This window comes from Ipomoea nil, unplaced genomic scaffold, assembly GCF_001879475.1.
Source record: "Ipomoea nil cultivar Tokyo-kokei standard unplaced genomic scaffold, Asagao_1.1 scaffold2480, whole genome shotgun sequence".
NCBI lineage: Eukaryota > Viridiplantae > Streptophyta > Magnoliopsida > Solanales > Convolvulaceae > Ipomoea > Ipomoea nil.
The window spans coordinates 2,450,511-2,475,282 of record NW_017618908.1 but is presented as its reverse complement, the minus strand read 5'-3'; the positions used below and the strand labels follow the sequence as shown (position 1 = coordinate 2,475,282).

The window sequence follows — 24,772 nt, the reverse complement described above, 5'->3', positions numbered from 1 at the left end:
AAGGGATAACGTAGAACCAAAAGAAAACAAAATAAATGGAAAAAGAAATAAATGGAAAAAGATGATAAAAAAACCTGTCAGATCTGGAGAGTCTCTGAAGTCTTCCCTGAAAAATGATCGGAGATGATCTGAGATCTAACACTTATTCCTAAAACAGCCAGAGGATGGAGTCTACTAATGGCACCGCGGACTCCACCCTCCATCAGAGCGTCGGCCGGCAACACCAACAGAGCAATAGTATTGGAGCGGACGGTTAGCCGAAAGATGGTTTACTTATTGGGAGCGGACGGAAATGGAGAGAAAGCGGTTCCTTGTATTAAGTTTTAAAATTTTGATGCTTAACTTTGTTAATTTTATCAGTTTTGGTCATTTTCGACCAAATTGACAACGAAATGTTGCCGGATTTTATATTTTTATGAGTAAAATCGTCATTCCAATGAAACATCTTCCATATCTAAACAAAATCACTGTAAAAGCATATCTATAGGTGTTTAATTGATGAGAATAATGGGAAAGGCGGGCATACACTAGACACAGATCTATAGGATTTATAGCTTCGACGATGGACAAAGTCTTCTTTTCTCTTAATATGATTTTTCTTTTGTTTAGATATTGAAGATATTTCCTTGCGATGACAATTTTGTCCCAAAAATATAAAATCCGACAATATTTCGCCGTTCATTTGGCGGGAAGGACAAAAACTGATAAAAATAACAAAGTTAGGCACCAAATTTAAAAAAAAAAAAAAAAAAAAAAAGGTGTGCACCAAAAATGATAAGGCTTCAAAAGTCATGGAAACAAAAGTGAAATTAATTCTACCTACATCTACAAATTTAATAAGAGCCAAATTTAATATGTGGCAGTTTTTGAAAGAAATTTCGCTTTTTTTTTTTTGGAATATTATTATAAATTTGAAAAGAAATTAAGTTCAATACTATATTGGTATATATATTACTATATTAGTAGATATATTACTATATTATTTCAATAAAAAAGAAAAATTCTAGAATGATTTTTTCATTTATTATTTGAGATGAAAATATTATATATGGTAAATATTTATGTGTCGTTGATTAGTTTGACATATATATATATATATATATATATATATATATATATATATATATATACTCCGTACTTAATAAGAGCCAAATTTAATATGTGACAGCTTTTGAAAGGAATTCCTCTTAGTTTTTGGAATATTATTATAAATTTGAAAAGAAATCAAGTTCAATACTATATTGGGAGATATATTACTATATTAGTAGATATATTACTATATTAGGCCGGTAAAAAAAGAAAAATTCTAGAATGATTTTTACAGTTGTTATTTGAGATGACAATATTATTAGTTTTTGCACACTTGTAATCATTTTAATGACTTTTTCTATTGTTAGTAATGGCAGTTTTGTCATTTCATTTTTTTTTTGTTTTTTTTTTATTTTTTTTTTAATTTTTTTTTGTTTCAGCCGATTTAATTGGTTTAGAATTTTAAATAACCTCTGATTTTTAGTAATCATATTTTTCAATCGATTTTTAGTACAGTCTTAAGCCAATTAAACCGGTTGAAACATGAAAAAAATAATAACAAATGAAAAGTATGAATAGACAAAAATGCCCTTACTTGATAGTTTGGGATGTTAAATGGCAAAAATAATAGTCTGTGACTAAATTTGAAATTGACACCATAGACATGGGACCTCTTGTGGAATTAACTCTAAATATATATTATGAATATGTATTTAATATGAACTTTGGTCATTTAATTAGAATTACGCATTGGGCATTGATTAAATGGTACACCTAATTTACAGTTCAACACAAATGAAAAACAATGCTTATTATCATTGTCTTTTGGGGGAATGCTGATTTGGTTATGTGTTTTGAAGGTGCAATGTGTCATGACACTAAAATTGCAGTGAAGCACACTAGGAGACTAAATGAAATCAATAATTCATTATGGTGGAAGTGACAAGAAGAAGAAGCATGAATTACACCAATTAATAGGATTTTGCGTTGCAAAAAGTATACTTCAGTACTATCCAGTGAGGGTGTTTATTCTCTAAAACTGCAATTGCACCAATTACTTTTATGAAAAATTATACCACAATTCATAGTTATACATTATTGAAATATTTATTTTTATAAAAAAAATTGATAATCTTACATTGATATACGACAAGATACAAATGATACATTAATAAATTATAAAACATTAATTTAAAAATATATGTTGAACATTGGATTGTTTGCGCAGTATGTGTGTGTGGGCCTGTGGGGTAACTAGTATAAGGATTAGGACATTAGAATTGAACCATCCAAAGGTTGTTGAAGTTGAAAGAACGGTTTTATTAGGCTAGAGAAATTAAAGCGTCACTCACAACGTCATTCTTGAAAATACTCTCACGGACATACTTTAATTTAGGTATAATAATTCATTAATTTGACACAGATAAGAATAATGTCTCAAAATGGGGTTAAAATAAATTTAATAATTATACTATATTTAATGAGTAGTAATTAATTGGGTCCGTCCATAATTATATTATCGATCGAGTAATGCAAGCCGTTTTTTTTTTTTTCCGAATATTATAAATTTGAAAAGAAATTAAGTTCAATACTATATTGGTAGATATATTACTATATTAATAGATATATTACTATATTAGGTCGGTAAAAAAATGAAAAATTCTAGAATAATTTTTACATTTATTATTTGAGATCACAATTATAATAATATAAATATTATGTGTCTTTAATTAGTTTGATGTATATGCATGAGATTATTGAATTTGCCAACCGATATTAACTAATCGGATAAAATTATACTCCAAATTTAATATAATTTAATACAAAAAAAAAAGTGATAAAAACATTTTTTTTTTTAAGTTGATGTCGTAAAAAATAAAAAATGATATGCCTCATAAGTCATAAGGGGCCGGTGACCGAGTGTGAGGAGCATATAATTCTTGTATTAGATGGCCATGTGTAATGCAAGACGTTTTTTTTGTTTTTTGTTTTTTTTTTTTGAATATTATAAATTTGAAAATATTGGTAGATATGTTACTATATTAGTAGATATATTACTATATAAGGTCGGTAAAAATGAAAAGTTCTAGAATGCTTTTTTACATTTACTATATTGGTAGATATGTTACTATATTAGTAGATATATTACTATATTAGGTCGGTAAAAATGAAATGTTCTAGAATGCTTTTTAAATTTATTATGTGTCGTTAATTAGTTTGACGTATATGCATAAGATTGAATTTGCCAACCGATATTAAACTAATCGGATAAAATTATACTCCAAATATTAAATATAATTTAATACCAAAAAAAAAGTGATACAAACATTTTTTTTTTTAAGTTGATGTGTCGTCAAAAAAAAAAAAAAAAAAGCTTCATAAAGGGTGACCGAGTGTGAAGAGCATATAATTATTGTATTAGAAGGTCACGAGTAATGCAAGACGTTGTTTTTTTTTTTTTTTTTTTTTTTTTTTTTGTTTTTTTTTGGAATATTATAAATTTGAAAAGAAATTAAGTTCAATACTATATTAGTTAGCGAGAGTAATAATAGAAGTCCATATAATATTTTTCCACAACAAAATATTTGAATCAATATCAATATATATATATATATATATATATATATATATATATATATATATATATATATGATATATATTTTTTTTTCTTTCATTCTTTCTTTATATATAGACACGCGCACACACAAATAGGGTGTCAAGGTGGACTAAAGCGCGCAGGCCAGTCCCAAACTGCCCCGCTGTGGGTTGGGTTAGGGCCAAGAGTTTTTACCTTGAAAATGCAGGCCTCGCGGACTTGACCCGTGTGGATTGGCGGACTACGAAGCCCACGAGCTTTTCAATCAATCGTTATACCGTGCATCAGGGCGCACATAGCAATGTGCGCCCCACGCCTCCCAAAGCGACGTCGTTTTGTATTCTGTTATAAAATTATGTATTTTCACTTTTCAGGTATAAAATTATGTACATTCGAAACAGGGATTTTTTGTTTTGTTTTGTTTTTTTTTTTTTTAATTTTTAAAAGATTATGTGTTTTCAGGTATAAAATTCTGTGTTTTCTGTTATACAATTCTGTACATTCGAAATATGAAATTTTTTTTTAACAGCAAACACGCGAAAAGGTCAAAACGATGTCGTTTTGAGCCAGGGCGCACAATGCACCGTGCGCCATGGTGCATAGTATAATTTGCCCTTTTTAATGGAATGTTATGTTGTGGAAGCCCACATTGCAAGGTGGGGACGATTCAAGATTCATAATTTTTATACTGTAGATTCGTAATTTTTAAACTGTAGATTCATAATTTCTGTACCGTATGTAGATTCATAATTTAAATACAATAGATTCATAATTTATATACAGTGGATTCATAATTTCTATATTGCAGATTCATAATATATGTACTGTAGATTCATAATTCTATACTGCATAGTTATCAAATTATGAACATATAATTCTGTGATTTGTGAATACAGAGTTCAACAATTGGGAATATCGAAAATTATGAAATATAGCTCTATAATTATGAACATATATTTATAAAATTATGAATATATAGCTCTATCACATGTTCACAAACTTAATAGTGTAGATTCATAATTTCTATACTGTAGATTCATAATTTATACACTGTAGATTCATATTGAAGACGAAATAATGCGATTGCGAAGAGAAAAACGACGTTAACGACAAGTGAAAAATAATTTTTTTGTAATTAGAAAAATTAAGAATCTACAGTATAGAAATTATGAATCTGGAATCAAGGTGGGCACGTTTCCACGGCATAATTTTCCCTTTTCAGTATATATATATATATATATATATATATATATATATATATATATATATATATATATATATATATATATATATATATATATATATATATATATTTATTTATTTATTTATTTATACACACACATACTAAATATTAAAATCTTAAAAATTTTAAAAAATTTTAATTTTTAAACAGGAAAAACTTTAATATTATTTAGGTTAAATTATTTGAATATAGAATGAAATAATATTTTTTTGAAGTTCGGTCATTCGCGAGCCCGCATGAGACGGATTAGAGTTGTATTTTAACCTGCGAGTCAGCTCGTAAAAAAAAAAAAAAAGTATGCAACGAGACAGGTTGACACGCATTGACACCCCTACACACAAATATGCACATATAAGCACAACACTACTACAAAAACATGAATTTACCATCACCTTTTTAAAAATGCCTACTAACAAAAATTTTGAAACAGGCAACAGGCAACATCTGAGTATGTCTAAAAGTAGATTGAAATAAAAATTATTTTCCCGCTCATTTGAATAAAAAATATTAAAATATTTTTGACGAGCCGATTCATTTTAAAGTACGTTGAATTTCAACAATAATATTACGGAGTACATTTTATATTATTTATTTTTTGATTTTCTAACGTCATCACTGACATATTTCTTTACCATAAGTCCCGGTTTGACAGCTTTCTAAAATAAGAGAGTAAGGGGTATTTTTGTCCATCAACATTCCGAAACCCTAATTTTTCGTGTATATATAGCCTAGGCGTAGACAATATAACCCCCAGCGGCTCATAATAAGCTCATTGCTGCCGAAAAACAAACGGCAATTGAGGAGCCGCCGTCCGAACAGCCGCAAGTGCTGTTCCGTTGAAGACCAAACGTTGTACGGCAACGTTAATTAGCCGTGCCGGCCGTCATGGTCGAAATATAATGTTCCAAAAAACTTTGCTCCATTGTCTTCTTTTCAATGATTGGCCTGGCTATCATTCTCAGACTTTAACCAGTTTTTGAGGAATTCAGAAAATCGATATATTGTTTTTGAATATATATATATATATATATATATATATATATATATATATATATATTCGAATATCATAACTTGTATTGATGTTAACTATCATTAGATAATTGCAGGGTTTTCTTTATCTTTTAGTTTCCATGGTTGAAGGTTGCTTAGGAGCAGCCAAAGGACTTATTTCTTCCATGGCCCAAGAAGCCTAATTGTCGGACATGTTTCTCAAAATTTTTTATTTGTTTTGTAATTGTAGTTAATTAACATATTGAGCATATATATATATATATATATATATATATATATATATATATATATATATATATATATAGTTGTATGAACATTAATGATTAATTCTGAATTTCATTTCATTGTTTCCAGGACTTTGATGCAAAGTTACAAGATTGCTTGGACCTGAAGGTGGAAGATCAATATCACACTACGTATTAGAAGTGATGGGGAGTTGTGGTTATGTCCTGCATGCACATGCAGGCCAGGTAACAAACTGTTGCTCTACAAATGTTATTTGATGTGATATATATATATATATATATATATATATATATATATATATATATATATTTATTTATTTATTTATTTATTTATTTATATTCACGAAGTATTTAAAAAAAAATCAACAATTTCAAACAAATGTAAAGAAATATGACATGAATTAAATGCAAACCTCCTTGACCAGCAATAAGGAGAGAAAATGCAAATAATTATACTGCTGCTATAAATTTTTGAAGATCAGACTGGTTTAATTAACATTTTCTATGAAAAATATAAACAAGTTTAGAAAGACAATGAAAAGAACTGAATTAACTATGTCCCTTGGTAAATGTGGTAAAAAAAAATTTAAAATTTTAAAATTTTCATCCACTTTTTAAATGTAGTTTGAAACACGTGATTTTTCTAATGGAACATAAAACACGTAACAACTAAGAGTGACATGTATAGCTTGTGAATAGTTCCATATATGTTATGGGCAGGACAAAAATTATTATGATTTATAATTCTTAAAATCATATTTTTATTTAATTGGATGTATTTTAATACAATTTTCATTATAATATATAATATAATATGATGATTATATTAATAATAAATATTTAAAATTATGTTTGTATCAAACTATCCATATACATATTTGATACACACATAGTTAAATATTTATTATTAATTTAATCATTATATTATATACTATATTTATATGATGATATAAACGAAGATTATTGTTAAAATACATTCAATTAATTACAAATTTTATATTTAATTTTTATCTATTTTGGTGGTCAATTTTTTCTGGTTACCAAATATTATAAATCAAAGATATGGTTTTAATTAATGGTGTTTCTAAATTGGTTGGCGTTTAAGCAAATATGGAAATGTTTTAATGCTATTTCTAAATGTGAAAAGTTTATTTAATTCTTTGCATTAATGATAGTGTATGATTTGTATCTTAGGAAACTTAATCGATTTTTACACATTTTCATAATGGTTTAAATGTCGACCAATTTAAAAATATCATTAAAATGTGGTTGATAAATTTTGTTCGACTACCAAATGGTGAGAAATTATATATTTTTCTTAATGTTTGAAAATTTTTAACCATCTTTTAGATGTGGTAAAAAAATTTAAAAATTTAAAAATTTTCATCCACTTTTTAAATATAGTCCAAAACATATGTTTTTTTTAATATACCATAATACACGTAACAACTAAGAGTGACCTGTATAGTTTGTGAATATGTGCAAGACAAAAATTATTATGCTCTATAATTCTTGAAATTGTAATTTTATTTAATTGGATGTATTTTAATAACAATTTTCTTTTATAATATATAATAAATATAATATGATGATTATATTAACTATTAATATTTAACTATGTTGGTATCAAACTATCCATATACATATTTGATACACACACATATATAGTTAAATAGTTATTATTAATAACCTTTTTATTATATACTATATTTGTAATTGTATGATAATATACACGGGAATTGTTGTTAAAATACATTCAATTAATTATAAATTTTATATTTAATTTTTATTCATTTTGGTGGTCAATTTTTTTTTTTTTTTTTGTAGCAAATATTATATATAAATCAAGGATATGGTTTTGATGGTGTTTCTAAATTGGTCGGCGTTTAAGTAATTATAGAAATACTTTAATGGTGTTTCTAAAGTGGTCGGCTTTAAACATATTATATAAATATTTTAATATTTTTAAATTAATCGTCGTTTAAGCTATTATGAAAATGTTTTAATGATATTTAATTTTTATCCATTTTGGTTGTTAATTTTTTTATTTTTTATTTTTTATTTTTTTGCATTAATGATGTTTCTAAATTTGAAAATCGATTTAATTCTTTGCATTAATGATAGTGTATTATTTTGTATCGTACGAATCTTAATTGATTTCTACAATTAGAAATATCGTTAAAATATTTCTATAATTGCTTAAATGTCGGCTAATTTAGAAATATTATTAAAACCATATCCTTGATTAATAATATTTGGTAAGCAAAAAAAAAAAAATTTTGACTACCAAAATGGTAAAAATCAAATATCATTAAAACATTTCCATATTTGCTTAAACAACGATTAATTTAGAAATATTATTAAAATATTTCTATACTAGGTTAAACGTCGACCCCCTATAAATATACGACAAAAGTTTTAGAAAATGTAACTAAACCAGTCTGATCTGCAGAGGTTTATATAACAATATAATTAATTGCATTTCCTCCACCGGAAAAGTTTTCCGATCATCATCACCATGCGAGCTGCGATGAAAAAACGCATGATTGAGAGGAGGACAGAAGCGTTTTTCAAGAAAGCGAAGGAGCTTTCTGTTCTATGTGGGTCGGAGATTGGAATTGCTATCGTTAGTCCGACGATGGAGAGGGGTGAGATTGTTTGGCCGACGGTGGAGGCGGCGACGAAGATGTTCTTGGCGTTTATGGAGGTTCCGGAGGACGAGAGGATGAAGAGAATGGTGTTTCATGAGGAGTATATGAGGAGTAGGGTTAATGAGGCGATTGGGAAGATGAGGAGGATGGAGGAGGAAGTGGAGAGGAAGGAGATGAATGTGCTGATGACGGAGGTGATCGCCGGGAGAAAAAGCTTGATGGAGATGGATGCCAGGCAGCTTGAGGGTTTGTATGCGTTGGCTGATGACAAGATGGCGGAGCTGGAGAAGAGGAAGCAGGATTTGCTGGGGTTGGCGCAGAATAACAGCGCTGCGGCGGCGGCTAGGGCTCCCCACCGCCGCCGTCGAAACCGTCGTGACAGGAATCATCACCGCGCTGCTGCACCGGATGCCGTCGTTTCCGACGGACTAGATGGTGGCGGTTCTTACTACGTCCCTCAGCCACCAGCCCCGCATTTTGATTCACGGTGGACGACGACTCCGCCAGCACCGGCGGGACAATTGCTCCCAAATGTCGACCCTGCAACATGGTTCATCCCGAACATGGTGGCTCCGCCGCCGCCGCCGCTGCAAGGCGGCGGCTTCGGTGGTGAGGGGAGCTATCAGCCACAGATGCTTTTCCCTGCTGCTGGTGCTGGTGGCGGCTCATTGCCAACTAACAATGGCGGCGGCGCCAGTAATTATGCATTATCGGCTTATCAAGTTCCTGCTGGTTTGAATCAAGATTGGCTCTTCAATTTCTTCCCGTCATCTTTCTAAATCCAGTCATCGTGTTCATCTTTATCTGCAATTGTTGGCGGGCGGGCTTGCAGTTAATTTAAGTCATGTTTTTTAAATTTGTTTGAAATATGTTGTCGTTTTGTGTGTTGTTTCTGTTATCAGTATGTCGTAGTGTTGTCTTGTTATGTTTTTATTTATGATTCAATCCAGTGTTTTTTAATTTCCTTCTTTTGATGGGTATGCATGTATTCTATTTAAGTTATATTAATATAATTTATTTCCGCCTTAATTATAATTGCATTTATTACTTTCCCCAATTGTACTTGAAGCAATTATTTTTACTTGCAAATAATTCGTTAACAATTTATGATTCCATAAAAAACTCTAAAGATACTTTCCCATTTTTTTTTTAACCAAGCAAACAAAATTAACCCAAGCTTTTTTTTTTTTTTTTTTTAAAAAAAAAAAAAAAAAATCCAGAAAATGATATTGTGTCTCCAACCCCTAATTGAATTTACAAATTTAGAAGAATTTATATGTAACATTTAGACTAATTGATATAATTTTATTTTATTTTTACCAATAACAAATATACAGAGTAATTGTAAATTTAACAGTGCGGGATATTTTATTCTCTATATTTGAGTACTAACTATATATGTAGTAAATATTATTTGGCAATATAAGTGAAATTAATTCTACCTACATCTACAAATTTAATAAGAACCAAATTTAATATGTGACAATTTTGAAAGGAATTTCACTTTATTTTATTTTATTTTGGAATATTATTATAAATTTGAAAAGAAATTAAGTTCAATACTATATTGGTAGATATTTTACTATATTAGTGTGTGTGTGTCTATATATATATATATATATATATATATATATATATATATATATATATATATATATATATATATATATATATTTGAAAACCATATTAGTAGATATATTACTATATGTTTTCAAAAAAAAAGATACATTACTATATTAGTTCGCTAAAAAAGAAATATTTTAGAATGATTTTTTCGTTTATTATTTGAGATGACAATATTATATATGGTAAATATTTATGTGTCGTTGATTACTTTGACGTATACTCCGTACTTAATAAGAGCCAAATTTAATATGTGACAGTTTTTGAAAGGAATTTTGCTTTTTTTTTTTTTTAAAGAAAATTATTATAAATTTAAAAAGAAATCAAGTTCAATATTATATTGGTAGATATATTACTATGTTAGTAGATATATTATTATATTAGGTCGGTAAAAAGCAAAAAATTCTAGAATGATTTTTACATTTATTATTTGAGATGATAATATTATTAGTTTTTAATTTGGACACTTTTAGTTCTTCTTATGATTTTTTATTTTTATTTTTAATAATGGCAGTTTTGTCTTTGCATATTTTTTTTTTCGGTTTCAATCGATTTAATTGGTTTAGAATTGTAGATAACCTCCGATTTTTAATAACTAGTATAAATATTGGGACATTAGAATTGAACCATCCAAAGGTTGTTGAAGTTGAAAGAACGGTTTTATTAGGCTAAAGAAATTAAAGCGTCACTCACGACGTCATTCTTGAAAATATTCTCACGGACATATCTTTAATTTAGGTTAATAATTCATTATTAATTTGACAACGATAAGAATAATAGCTCAAAATGGGGGTAAAATAAGTTTAATAATTATACTATATTTAATGAGTAGTAATTAATTGGGTCCATCCATAATTATATTATTATCGATCGAGTAATGCAAGCCGTTTTTTTTTTTTTTTTTTGGAATATTATAAATTTAAAAAGAAATTAAGTTCAATACTATATTGGTAGATATATTACTATATTCGGTCGGTAAGAAATGAAAAATTGTAGAATGATTTTTACATTTATTATTTGAGATCACAATTATAATAATATAAATATTATGTGTCTTTAATTAGTTTGACATATATGCATGAGATTGAATTTGCCAACCGATATTAAACTAATCGGATAAAATTATACTCCAAATTCAATATAATTTAATACAGAAAAAAGTGATACAAACAATTTTTTTTTTTTTAAAGTTGATGTTGTCAAAAATAAAAATTAAAAAAATGATATGCCTAATAAGTAAGGGGTGGCCAAGTGTGGGGAGCATATAATTTTTGTATTAGAAGACTCTTTTTTTTTTTTTTTTGGAATATTATAAATTTGAAAAGAAATTAAGGTAAATATTATATTGGTAGATATGCTACTATATTAGTAGATACATTACTATATTAGGTCGGTAAAAATGAAAAGTTCTAGAATTCTTTTTTACATTTACTATATTGGTAGATATGTTACTATATTAGTAGATATATTACTATATTAGGTCGGTAAAAATGAAAAGTTCCAGAATGCTTTTTACATTTATTATGTGTCGTTAATTAGTTTGACGTATATACATGAGATTGAATTTGGCAACCGATATTAAACTAATCGGATAAAATTATACTCCAAATTCAATATAATTTAATACAAAAAAAAAGTGATACAAACATTTTTTTTTTAAAGTTGATGTTGTAAAATAAAAATAAAAATGATATGCCTCATAAGTAAGGGGTGGCCAAGTGTGAGGAGCATATAATTTTTGTATTAGAAGGCATTTTTTTTTTTGAAATATTATAAATTTGAAAAGAAATTAAGTTCAATACTATATTGGTAGATATGTTACTATATTAGTAGATACATTACTATATTAGGTCAGTAAAAACGAAAAGTTCTAGAATTCTTTTTACATTTACTATATTGGTAGATATGTTACTATATTAGTAGATATATTACTATATTAGGTCGGTAAAAACGAAAAGATCCAGAATGCATTTTACATTTATTATGTGTCGTTAATTAGTTTGACATATATGCATAAGATTGAATTTTTCAACCGATATTAAACTAATCGGATAAAATTATACTCCAAATATTCAATATAATTTAATACAAAAAAAAAGTGATACAAACATTTTTTTTAAAAGTTGATGTGTCATAAAAAAAAAAAATAATAATAATGATATGCCTCATAAAGGGGTGGCCGAGTGTGAGGAGCATATAATTCTTGTATTAGAAGGTCACGAGTAATGCAAGACATTTTTTTTTTTTTTTGGAATATTATAAATTTGAAAAGAAATTAAGTTCAATACTATATTAGTAGATATGTTACTATATTAGTAGATATATTACTATATTAGATCGGTAAAAACGAAAAGTTTTAGAATTGCTTTTTACATTTACTATATTGATAGATATGTTACTATATTAGTAGATATATTACTATATTAGGTCGGTAAAAAACGAAAAGTTCTAGAATGTTTTTTACATTTATTATGTGACATTAATTAGTTTGACGTATATGCATGAGATTGAATTTGTCAACCGATATTAAACTAATCGGATAAAATTTATACTCCAAATATTCAATATAATTTAATACAAAAAAAAGTGATACAAACATTTTTTTTATGTTGATGTGCCGTCAAATAATAATAATAATAATAATAATAATAATAATATGCCTCATAAGGGGTGGCCGATTGTGAGGAGCATATAATTCTTGTATTAGAAGGTCACGAGTTTAATTATTGCCTATATTTTCTTGGCCGAATCCGTCACACATAATTTGTCTATTAGACACAACATACACTATTAGACACTGACAATGGATTTCCTTCAACATAAAAAATAAAAATAAAAATAAGAAGGCGATGATATCATTAATATAATATTGTTGTTATCATGCCATCAATATATGAATGCAAAAATAAGTACATTAAAATTTGTTGTACAAAATTTCATTTGTGAGGTTAGTCGAGCCTCAGTGTGGGCGATATTGACTCTTTAATTTCTGCTTTAATAAATTTAGAAAGTAGTTATAAACAGATACTGCATTGTAACAGAGACAGTACTATTAAAAAAAAAAAACAAGTTTTATTAAAATTTTACTATATAATTCTTATAATTAAATTATGATTGACAATGATAACATCCTTATAGCTTTATCACTATAAGAAATCTTACATTTATTGACAAAAAATTTAAAGGTGTTATAAAAATGCCACTAAATATAATATTTCATAGCATTATATTTAACATCACCATTATTCAGATTAATATAAGTGATTCAAACTTTTCTAACATTTAATGACGAAATTTAGTTCATTTGATCACTAAATTTGTAGCATTGGTGATGTCATATACTTGTATAGTATGCATTACTAACTACTTTTGTTCTGTAATAGATTTTTAAAATATGACGTTATTATATTCAAAGTATATATATATATATATATATATATTAGCCTTTTATAACATAAAACTAAGAGCTCAACCAAATAAGCTATTCAAATCATTGCTATTTTCAACATAAGTATAGATTTTATATAATATTTCATTCTATATATGTATACATATATAGACATATATATAAAGGGATGGGGTGACGCCGTGACGGGAGTGGGGGCAGCTGCCCCCACCTCCCCCACACTGGGTCCGCCCACAACATCTGAGTATGTCTAAAAGTACATTGAAATAAAAATTATTTTTTCGCTCATTTGAATAAAAAATATTAAAATACTTTTGACGAGCCGATTCATTTTAAAGTACGTTGAATTCCAAATTTCCAACAATAATATTACGGAGTACATTTTATATTAGTTATTTTTTGATTTTCTAACGTCATCACTGACATATTTCTTTACCATAGATCCCGGTTTAACGGTTGTCTAAAATAAAAGGGTAAGGGATATTTTTGTCCATTAACATTCCAGAACCCTAGAATTTTTCGTGTATATATAGCCTAGGCGTAGGCAATATACAGCATGGAGAAAAACAACTCCGAGCGGCTCATAAGCTCATTGCTGCCGAAAAACAAGCTCATTGGAGCCGCCAGCCGCATGTGCTTTTCCGTTGAAGACCAAGTGCTGTTCCGTTGAAGACCAAAAGTTGTACGGCAACGTTAGCCGGTGCCGGCCGTCATGGTCGGAATATAATATTCCAAAAAACTTTGCTCCATTGTCTTCTTTTCAATGGCTGTCTATCATTCTCAGACTTTAACGAGTTTTCGAGGAGTTCAGAAAGTCATCTCTATCAAAGTAAGATAAGTTATCATATTATCGATCTATTAATTTTGATTATATATATATATATATATATATATATATATATATATATATATATATATATATATACACACACGAAGTATTTTAAAAAAACCTCCTTGACCAGCAATCAGGAGAGAGTTCAAATAATTATATTGCTATATAAATCTCTGAAGATCAGACTGGTTTAATTAAACTTTTCATTAACCTTTTCTATGAAAAATATAAACGAAGATCATACTTGTTTAACTAACCTTTTCTATGAAAAATGAAAAATATACACGAGTTTAGAATTATAATGAGAAGGGTTGAATTAACTATGTCTCTTGGTAAATGTGGTAAAAATAAAAATATACACGAGTTTAGAATTATAATGAGAAGGGTTGAATTAACTATGTCTCTTGGTAAATGTGGTAAAAATAATTTAAAAATTTTCATCCAATTTTAAAATGTAGTTTGAAGCACATAATATTTCTAATGGAACATAAGACACGTAATAACTAAGAGTGACATGTATAACTGGTGAATAGTTCCATATATGTTATGGGCAGGACAAAAATTATTATGATTTATAATTCTTAAAATCATACTTTTATTTAATGGGATGTATTTTAATACAATTTTTGTTTATAATATATAATAAATATAATATAATATGATGATTATATTAATAATAAATATTTAAAACTATGTTTGTATCAAACTATCCATATACATATTTGATACACATAGTTAAATATTTATTATTAATATAATCATTATATTATATACTATATTTACTTATATTTATATGATAATATAAACGAAGATTGTTGTTAAAATACATTCAATTAATTATAAATTTTATATTTAATTTTTATCCATTTTGGTGGTTAATTTTTTCGGTTACCAAATATTATAAATCAAAGATATGGTTTTAATTAATGGTGTTTCTAAATTGGTCGACGTTTAACAAATATGGAAATGTTTTAATGGTGTTTCTAAATGTGAAAAATTGATTTAATTCTTTGCAATAATGATAGTATATGATTTGTATCTTACGAATCTTAATCAATTTTTACATTTAGAAATATTATTAAAATATTTTCATAATGGTTTAAATGTCAACCAATTTAGAAATATCATTAAATGTGGTTGATAAATTTTGTTCGACTACCAAAGTGGTGAGAAATTATATATTTTTCTTAATGTTTGAAATTTTTTAACCATCTTTTAAATGTGGTAAAAAATTTAAAAATTTAAAAATTTTTATCCACTTTTTAAATATAGTCCAAAACATATGAATTTTTAATAGAACATAATACACGTAACAACTAAGAGTGACCTGTATAGTTTGTGAATATGTGCAAGACAAAAATCATTATGATCTACAATTCTTAAAATTGTAATTTTATTTAATTGGATGTATTTTAATAACAATTTTCTTTTATAATATATAATAAATATAATATGATGATTATATTAATAATTAATATTTAACTATGTTGGTATCAAACTATCGATATACATATTTGATCCACACATATATAGTTAAATAGTTATTATTAATAATCTTTATATTATATACTATATTTGTAATTGTATGATAGTATGCACGGAATTGTATGTAATCAGACTGGTTTAATTACATTTTCTTATAAAACTTTTATCGTATATTTATAGTTTCGATGAGTGGTCGGCTTTTAACCTATTATAGAAATATTTTAATAATATTTCTAAATTAATCGTCGTTTAAGCAAATATGGAAATATTTTAATGATATTTAATTTTTATCCATTTTGGTGGTCAATTTTTTTTGCATTACTGATGTTTCTAAATGTGAAAATCGATTTAAGTCTTTGCATTAATGATAGTGTATCATTTTGTATCGTACGAATCTTAATCGATTTCTACATTTAGAAATATCGTTAAAATATTTCTATAATTGCTTAAATGTCGGCTAATTTAGAAGTATCATTAAAACCATATCCTTATTAATAATATTTGGTAATCAAAAAAAATTGACCACCAAAATGGATAAAAATCAAATATCATTAAAACATTTTCATATTTGCTTAAATGAGGATTAATTTAGAAATATTAGTAAAATATTTCTATAATAGGTTAAAAGCCGACTACTCATGGAAACTATAAATATACAATAAAAGTTTTATAAGAAAATGTAATTAAAGTTTGCAGAGGTTTATATAACGATATAATTAATTGCATTTCGTCCACCGGAAAATTTTTCCGATCATCATCATCATGCGAGCTGCGGTGAAAAAACGCATGATTGAGAGGAGTATGGAGGCGTTGTTCAAGAAAGCGAGGGAGCTTTCTGTGTTGTGTGGGTTGGAGATTGGGATTGTGATCGTTAGTCCGACGATGGAGAGGGGTGAGATTGTTTGGCCGGCGGTCGAGGCCGGGACGAAGATGTTCTTGGCGTTTATGGAGGTTCCGGAGGACGAGAGGGTGAAGAGGATGGTGTTTCATGAGGAGTATATGAGGGGTAGGGTTAATGAGGCGATTGGGAAGATGAGGAGGATGGAGGAGGAAGTGGAGATGAAGGAGATAAATGTTCTGATGACAGAGGTGATCGCCGGGAGAAAAAACTTGATGGAGATGGATGCCAGGCAACTTGAGGGTTTGTATGCGTTGGCTGATGACAAAATGGCGGAGCTGGCGAAGAGGAAGCAGGATTTGCTGGGGGTGGCGCAGAATAACGGCGCTGCGGCGGTGGCTAGGGCTTCCCACCGCCGCCATCGAAACCGTCGTGACCGGAATCATCGCCGCGCTGCTGCACCAGATGCCGTCGTTTCTGGCGGACTAGAGGGTGGCGGCTCTTACTACGTCCCTCAGCCACCAGCCCCGCCGTTTGATCCACGGTGGACGACGACTCCGCCAGCACCGGCGGGACAATTGCTCCCAAAAGTCGACCCTGCAACCTGCTTCATCCCAAACATGGTGGCTCTGCCGCCGCCGCCGCTGCAAGGCGGCGACTTCGGTGGTGAGAGGAGCTATCAGCCACAGATGCTTTTCCCTGCTGCTGGTGCTGGTGGCAGCTCATTGCCAACTAACAATGGCGGCGGCGCTAGTAATTCTGCATTATCGGCTTATCAAGTTCCTGCTGGTTTGAATCAAGATTGGCTCTACAATTTCTTCCCGTCATCTTTCTAAATCCAGTCATCGTGTTCATCTTTATCTGCAATTGTTGGCGGGCGGGCTTGCAGTTAATTTATGTCATGTTTTTTAAATTTGTTTGAAATATGTTGTCGTTTTGTGTGTTGTTTCTGTTATCAGTATGTCGTATTGTTGTCTTATTATGTTTTTATTTATGATTCAATCTAGTATTTTTTAATTTCCTTCTTTTGATGGGTATGCATGTATTCTATTTAAGTTATATTAATATAATTTATTTCCGCCTTAATTATAATTGCATTTATTACTTTCCCCAATTGTACTTGGAGCAATTATTTTTACTTGCAAATAATTCGTTAACAATTTATGATTGCATAAAAAAATCTAAAAATACTTTCCCATTCTTTATTATTATTATTATTATTATTATTATTATTATTATTATTATTATTATTATTATTATTAATTCTTTTCTTTTTTTTAACCGAAGCAAACAAAATTAACCCAAGTTTTTTTTTTTAAAATCCATAAAATGATATTGTGTCCCCCACCCTTAATTGAATTTACAAATTTAGAAGAATTTATATTTTATATTTAGACTAATTGATAGATATTATTTATTTTTACCTATTCAAATATATGGAGTAATTGTAAATTTAACAGTGCGGGATATTTTATTCTCTATATTTGAGTACTAACTATATATGTAATAAATATTATTTGGCAATATAAGTGAAATTAATTCTACCTACATCTACAAATTTAATAAGAGCCAAATTTAATATGTGACAGTTTTGAAAGGAATTCCACTTTATTTTATTTTATTTTTGGAATACTATTATAAATTTGAAAAAAAATTAAGTTCAATACTATATTGGTAGATATATTACTATATCAGTATATATATTATTACTATATGTTTTCAAAAAAAAAAAAGATACATCACTATATTAGTTCGGTAAAAAAGAAAAATTCTAGAATGATTTTTTCGTTTATTATTTGAAATGACAATATTATATATGGTAAATATTTATGTGTCGTTTATTAGTTTGACGTATACTCCGTACTTAATAAGAGCCAAATTTAATATGTGGCAATTTTTGAAAGGAATTCTGCTTTTTTTGTTCTTTTTTTTTTGGAATATTATTATAAATTTGAAAAGAAATAAATCAAGTTCAATATTATATTGGTAGATATATTATTATGTTAGTAGATATATTATTATATTTGATCGGTAAAAAACGAAAAATTCTAGAATGATTTTTATATATATTATTTGAGATGGTAATATTATTAGTTTTTGGACACTTTTAGTCGTTCTTATGATTTTTTTTTTTTTTTAGTAATGACAGTTTTGTCTTTTCATATTTTTTTTTTCGGTTTAGAATTTTAGATAACCCCCGATTTTTAGTATCCATATTTTTCAATCGATTTTTAGTAAAGACTTAAACCACTTAAACCGGCTGAAATATTGAAAAATAACAAAAGAAAAACATGAATAGACAAAAATGCCCTTACTTGAAATAGGAAAAATCATGAGAATGACTAAAAATGTCCAAAAACTAATAGTCTGGGATGTTAAGTGGCAAAAACAATAGTCTGGGATTAAATTCGGAATTGCAAACATAGACAATGGACTTCTAGTGGAATTAACTCTAAATATATATTATGAATTTGTATTTAATATGAACTTTAGTCATTTAATTAGAATTACGCATTGGGCATTGATTAAATGGTACACCTAATTTACATTATATATTCAACACAAATGAGAAACAGTGCTTATTATCATTGTCTTTTTTGGGAAAAGAGGATTTGGTTATGTGTTTTGAAGATCCAATGCATCATGACACTAAAATTGCACTGTAGCACACTAGGGGACTAGATTAAATTAATAATTCATTATGGCGGAAATGGCAACAAGAGGAAGCATGATCACACCAATTAATATAATTTTGTGTTACAAAAATCATACTTGGATACTATCCAGTGAGGGTGTTTATTCTCTAAAACTGCAATTGGACCAATTACTTTTATGAAAAAATTATACCACAATCATAGTTATACATTATTGAAATATTTATTTTTATAAAAAATTTGATAGTCTTACATTGATATACGACAAGATATCAAATGATACATTAATAAATTATAGAACATTAATTTAAAAATATATGTTGAACATTTGATTGTTTGCGCAGTGTATGTGTGGGGTAACTAGTATAAGGATTGGGACATTAGAATTGAACCATCCAAAGGTTGTTGAAGTTGAAAGAACGGTTTTATTAGGCTAAAGAAATTAAAGCGTCACTCACGACGTCATTCTTGAAAATACTCTCACGGACATATCTTTAATTTAGGTATAATAATTCATTATTAATTGGAATAAGGTGCAAATAAGCCATCGAACTAGACATGAAAATGCAATTGAGCCACTGAACTAAAAAAAGTTACAATTAAGCTATCGAACCACTTAAAATAATGCAATTCTGCCAAATAACAAGTTACTTTGCCATGTCACCAGTTACTTTGTTTGCGTGGCACTAATTTAAATTATTTTATTAAAAAAAAAAAAAAAAACAGCCACGCAAGCTGCCATCGACCGGAGAAGTCTGCCTCCAAACGGAGACCGACGGTCTCCAGATCCATGGAGATGAAGAAGCATCTCCGTCTCCATGGATCTGGAGATGAAGACAGAGACCGACGGTCTCCAGATCCATGGAGACGAAGAAGCATCTTCGTCCCCAACTCCCCATGGATCTGGAGATGAAGATCAATGGAGACTGGGTGGATTATTTGGCTTTGAATTTGGTGTCAATCCCAACTTGGATCTTGAACTTGCCCTGGCACTTCGAGTTTTAATGGAAGAAGAAAGAGCAAGACAAGAAGCAGTTGCGAAGATGGCTGCTGAAGAAATTGCAGAACAAGAAAAAGGAGAAAACCTGCCAACTATCCAAGATGGCATGACAAAAAATGTTGCTGCTGGAATATCTAATTCTGAAAGCAAGGCTTCTGATCTAATAGTTAGGATCCTTCAATAACTATATATATTATAAGAAAAACTGGACAAAAACTAAAAGGACTAGTTTCAATTTTCAGAAGTGAGTTACTGAGTTTCATTAACACCCAAGCTTTCTTGGATACATTTCAGGATGATGAAAAGGCCTTGTTAGAGCAGGTAGTAACTATGTCTATGGATTCTACTTCTAACGATACCACACGAGACATTAACATGCCAGAAGCAGCTTCAGATGAAAAATTGGCAACTGGTGAGTGATTTCAGTGTAGATGGATCCGTGGATCTGGATATGGAGAACCGGTTGAAGGCAGTCTGCGTGGCTTTTTTTTTTTTTTTTTTTTTTAATGTTTTTATAATAAAATAATTTAAATTAATGCCACGTAAGCAAAGTAACCGGTGACATGGCAAAGTAACCTGTTATTTGGTAGAATTGCATCATTTTAAGTTGTTCGATGGCTTAATTGTAACTTTTTTTTAGTTCAGTGGTCCAATTGCATTTTCATGTCTAATTCGATGGCTTATTTGCACCTTATTCCTTATTAATTTGACAACGATAAGAATAATGGCTCAAAATGGGGGTAAAATAAGTTTAATAATTATACTATATTTAATGAGTAGTAATTAATTGGGTCCGTCCATAATTATATTATCGATCGATTATGCAAGCCTTTTTTTTTTTTTTTGGAATATTATAAATTTGAAAAGAAATTTAGTTCAATACTATATTGGTAGATATATTAATATATTAGGTCGGTAAAAAATGAAAAATTGTAGAATGATTTTTACATTTATTATTTGAGATCACAATTATAATAATATAAATATTATGTGTCTTTAATTAGTTTGACGTATATGCATGAGATTGAATTTGCCAACCGATATTAAATTAATCGGATTAAATTATACTCCAAATTCAATATAATTTAATACAAAAAAAAAGTGATACAAACATTTTTTTTTAAGTTGATGTTTAAAAAAAAAAATGATATGCCTCATAAGTCATAAAGGGTGACCAAGTGTGAGGAGCATATAATTCTTGTATTAGAAGGCGCTTTTTTTTTTTTTTTTTTTTTGGAATATTATAAATTTGAAAAGAAATTAAGTTCAATACTATATTGGTAGATATGTTACTATATTAGTTGATATATTACTATATTAGGTCGGTAAAAACAAAAAGTTCCAGAATGCTTTTTACATTTATTATGTGTTGTTAATTAGTTTGACGTATATGCATGAGATTGAATTTGCCAATCGATATTAAACTAATCGGATAAAATTATACTCCAAATATTCAATATAATTTAATACAAAAAAAAAAAAAAAAACTTAAAAATTTTAGTTGAGATTAGTGTTTTTTTTTTTTTTTTTTCGAGTGACACTCCAAGAATGTGCATAATTAATACCTTGCTTATGTATAATAATAGTCATCAAAACACACAAAAGAGGTAAATCGCGTCAGGAAGGTTATGTACAACGAGTTTAACCAATTGAGTGATAAAATTAAACTTGTGATATTTAAATATATATAAGAATTGTGTTCTAGCCACTCGATTACCTGTTAAGGGCCGAGATTAGTGTTTTGATCATATTTATCTTAACCTATACTATATAATTTATATTACTTTTGTGTTGCATGTATCATTGCATACTGTAGCCAATAATATTGGTTTACACAATTTTTTTTTTTTTTAATTATTGATTAAAATATACTTGATCATGAACATAAGACCTAGAGATTGGTTCTTATGAATATATAATAAAACGACTCATAGTATTTGGTAGTTGGAATAACTCAGTTGGTTAGAGCATGTAGCTGTTAACCTGAACCCTCCTTCTAGCGTGTAAAACATAATTGGTCTTCCTTAGGTGAGCATGTAATTACGTTATTTTTTCATATACGTTTGTTACCTTAATAAGCAACTCATATTAAACAAAAAATATGAGTAATTTATCGAAAGCTCTGTTAACTAACATCTATACATCCAATCTCTATCATTCACCAAAATCACTCCGTCATAACTATCCTGGAATAAAACGATGCATACTAATGGGTAGCTGGAAAAGTTTAGTTGGTTAGAGCGTATGGCTGTTAACTACAAGGTTATGAGTACGTTTAGATGTGTGTAAAAAATGATACCATTTTAAATATGGATGGCAACGGGGCGGAGCAGGACGGGAAGTATTCTCTCCGTTTTTGTTCCCGAAACCTTGACTCCGTCCATGTCTCTGTTCTCTGGTGGGAAATTGAAAATAGTCCCTATTTTGTCTCCGCGAGAAATTTGACGGGGACAAGGATTCTACGTTCCCAATCAACTTTTAGTCAAAATTTTAAATTAGTGTAATTTTAAATTTTAAAAATTAATATTTTAAATTTTAAAAATATATTATTTATTTATTATTTTTTTTAATTTTTATTATAATAATAATAATTATTATTTGGCGACGGAAGAGGGAGAGGTATCCCGTCCCCGATAGGGAATTACGTACATTCCCCGTTCACGTCTTCATTTTCCAAAAATTTTTCCCATCTCCGTTTCCGTCGAGGGAGGGACCGGGGATCTTTGTTGAGGACGGGCCAAATTGCCATATCTAATTTTAATATTCTTTGAGCATAATTAGCCTTTTTGAAAATCATGCTAAGAATTAGTCTATGTTGACGTGTCTTAAATGAGCATGTTCAGTTTTTGTTCGTTTATTAAATGAGCTCTAAAATCTGTTCTTTGTTTATCTTAATAAACAATGCATATTGAACAAAAACACGATTAATTTACCGAAAGTTCTGTTAACTAACATTTATACATCCAAGCTCTATCATTCACCCAAATAACCATTCGTTGATTCAAATCACTCTTTTATAAACTATCCTTAAATAAACCGACCCATATAAATGGGTAGCTGGAATAGCTCGGTTGGTTAGAGCGTGTGACTGTTAACCACAAGGTTGGAGGTTCATGTCTCGAAAGTGAGAGGAACATTTTTGTGTTGAGAGTTTTCGACTACTTGTAAATTTTTAGGACTCATCCTTTGATGATCATTGACGGTTGAGTATTCATAATTTATGTAGTTGGTTTTACATTTTCATGCATTAAAAAAAAAAAAAGTTTTTCTTCAAAATTTGGGTTTTAGTTGTTGAATTATTTGTTGCCACGCATAACTTCTTGATGTTTAAGCAATAAGTACTGTACTTAGCTCGACAAGTACCTCATATAAAATCAAAAAAATGATTCTAATTAATTAATTAAGTTTATTAATAATCAATTTAGGTATATGGAAAATAATTATTGCACGTGTAATGTTTTATATCATTAACAAAAGGCACTAGAGATGCCACCCCTTCATCTTTAAAAGAAAAAAGGAAATTTGAAGAACCTCATCAAAGAAAAGCAGGGTTGTAAAAATCCCGCCTAGGCACTAGGCGCCTATAGGCCGTGGCGATTTCCGCCCTAGGCTCCCGCCTAGGAGACCAGCCGCCTAGGCGCCCGCCTAGCGCCTAATTCAGCCGCCTAGCGCCTAACTCGTCCGATTACGCCGAGTTAACTCGTCAATTTCTGTCAAGTTAGTCGAGTTAACCCGACCGACTCGACCTTGCTAATTTTGTCCATTTATATGACATATACATATAATATGACATATATACACTCGTAGACTAGTTTGATACTTTCAATCTTTGGATGATTGAAGTATTTGAGTATTTCATTTGAGTTTTTTTTTTTTTTTTAATATTCTTTTGATGTTATGACTTATGAATTGTCATTATGTCATTTATTTGGATGTGTTATTTGATTGAATGTTGAAAACAGCCTCATTAAAATTGTCAAATTGCAAGTCTGCTACTGTTTTTTTCGCGACCGCCTAGCGCCGCCTAGATTCCGCCTAGGCGCCGACTAGTGCGCTTAGGCGCTAGGCGCTGCCCGGGCGCCCGACTAGCGCCCAGCGCCTACTGCAACCATGAAGAAAAGACAGGAGAGGAAATATGGGAGTAACCACAAAACATCCA

General features: G+C 29.0%; 1 protein-coding gene across 1 annotated transcript; it reads left to right on the top strand.

Moving 5' to 3' along the window:
* The first annotated feature begins 8,734 nt into the window (after window positions 1-8,734).
* On the top strand, window positions 8,735-24,151 carry LOC109152862 (agamous-like MADS-box protein AGL92). The gene is made up of 2 exons (XM_019300531.1): window positions 8,735-9,345; window positions 24,010-24,151. The coding sequence occupies exons 1-2, from the start codon at window positions 8,763-8,765 to the stop codon at window positions 24,015-24,017; spliced, it is 591 nt and encodes a 196-aa protein (XP_019156076.1). The 5' UTR covers window positions 8,735-8,762; the 3' UTR covers window positions 24,018-24,151.
* The last annotated feature ends 621 nt before the right edge of the window (window positions 24,152-24,772 follow it).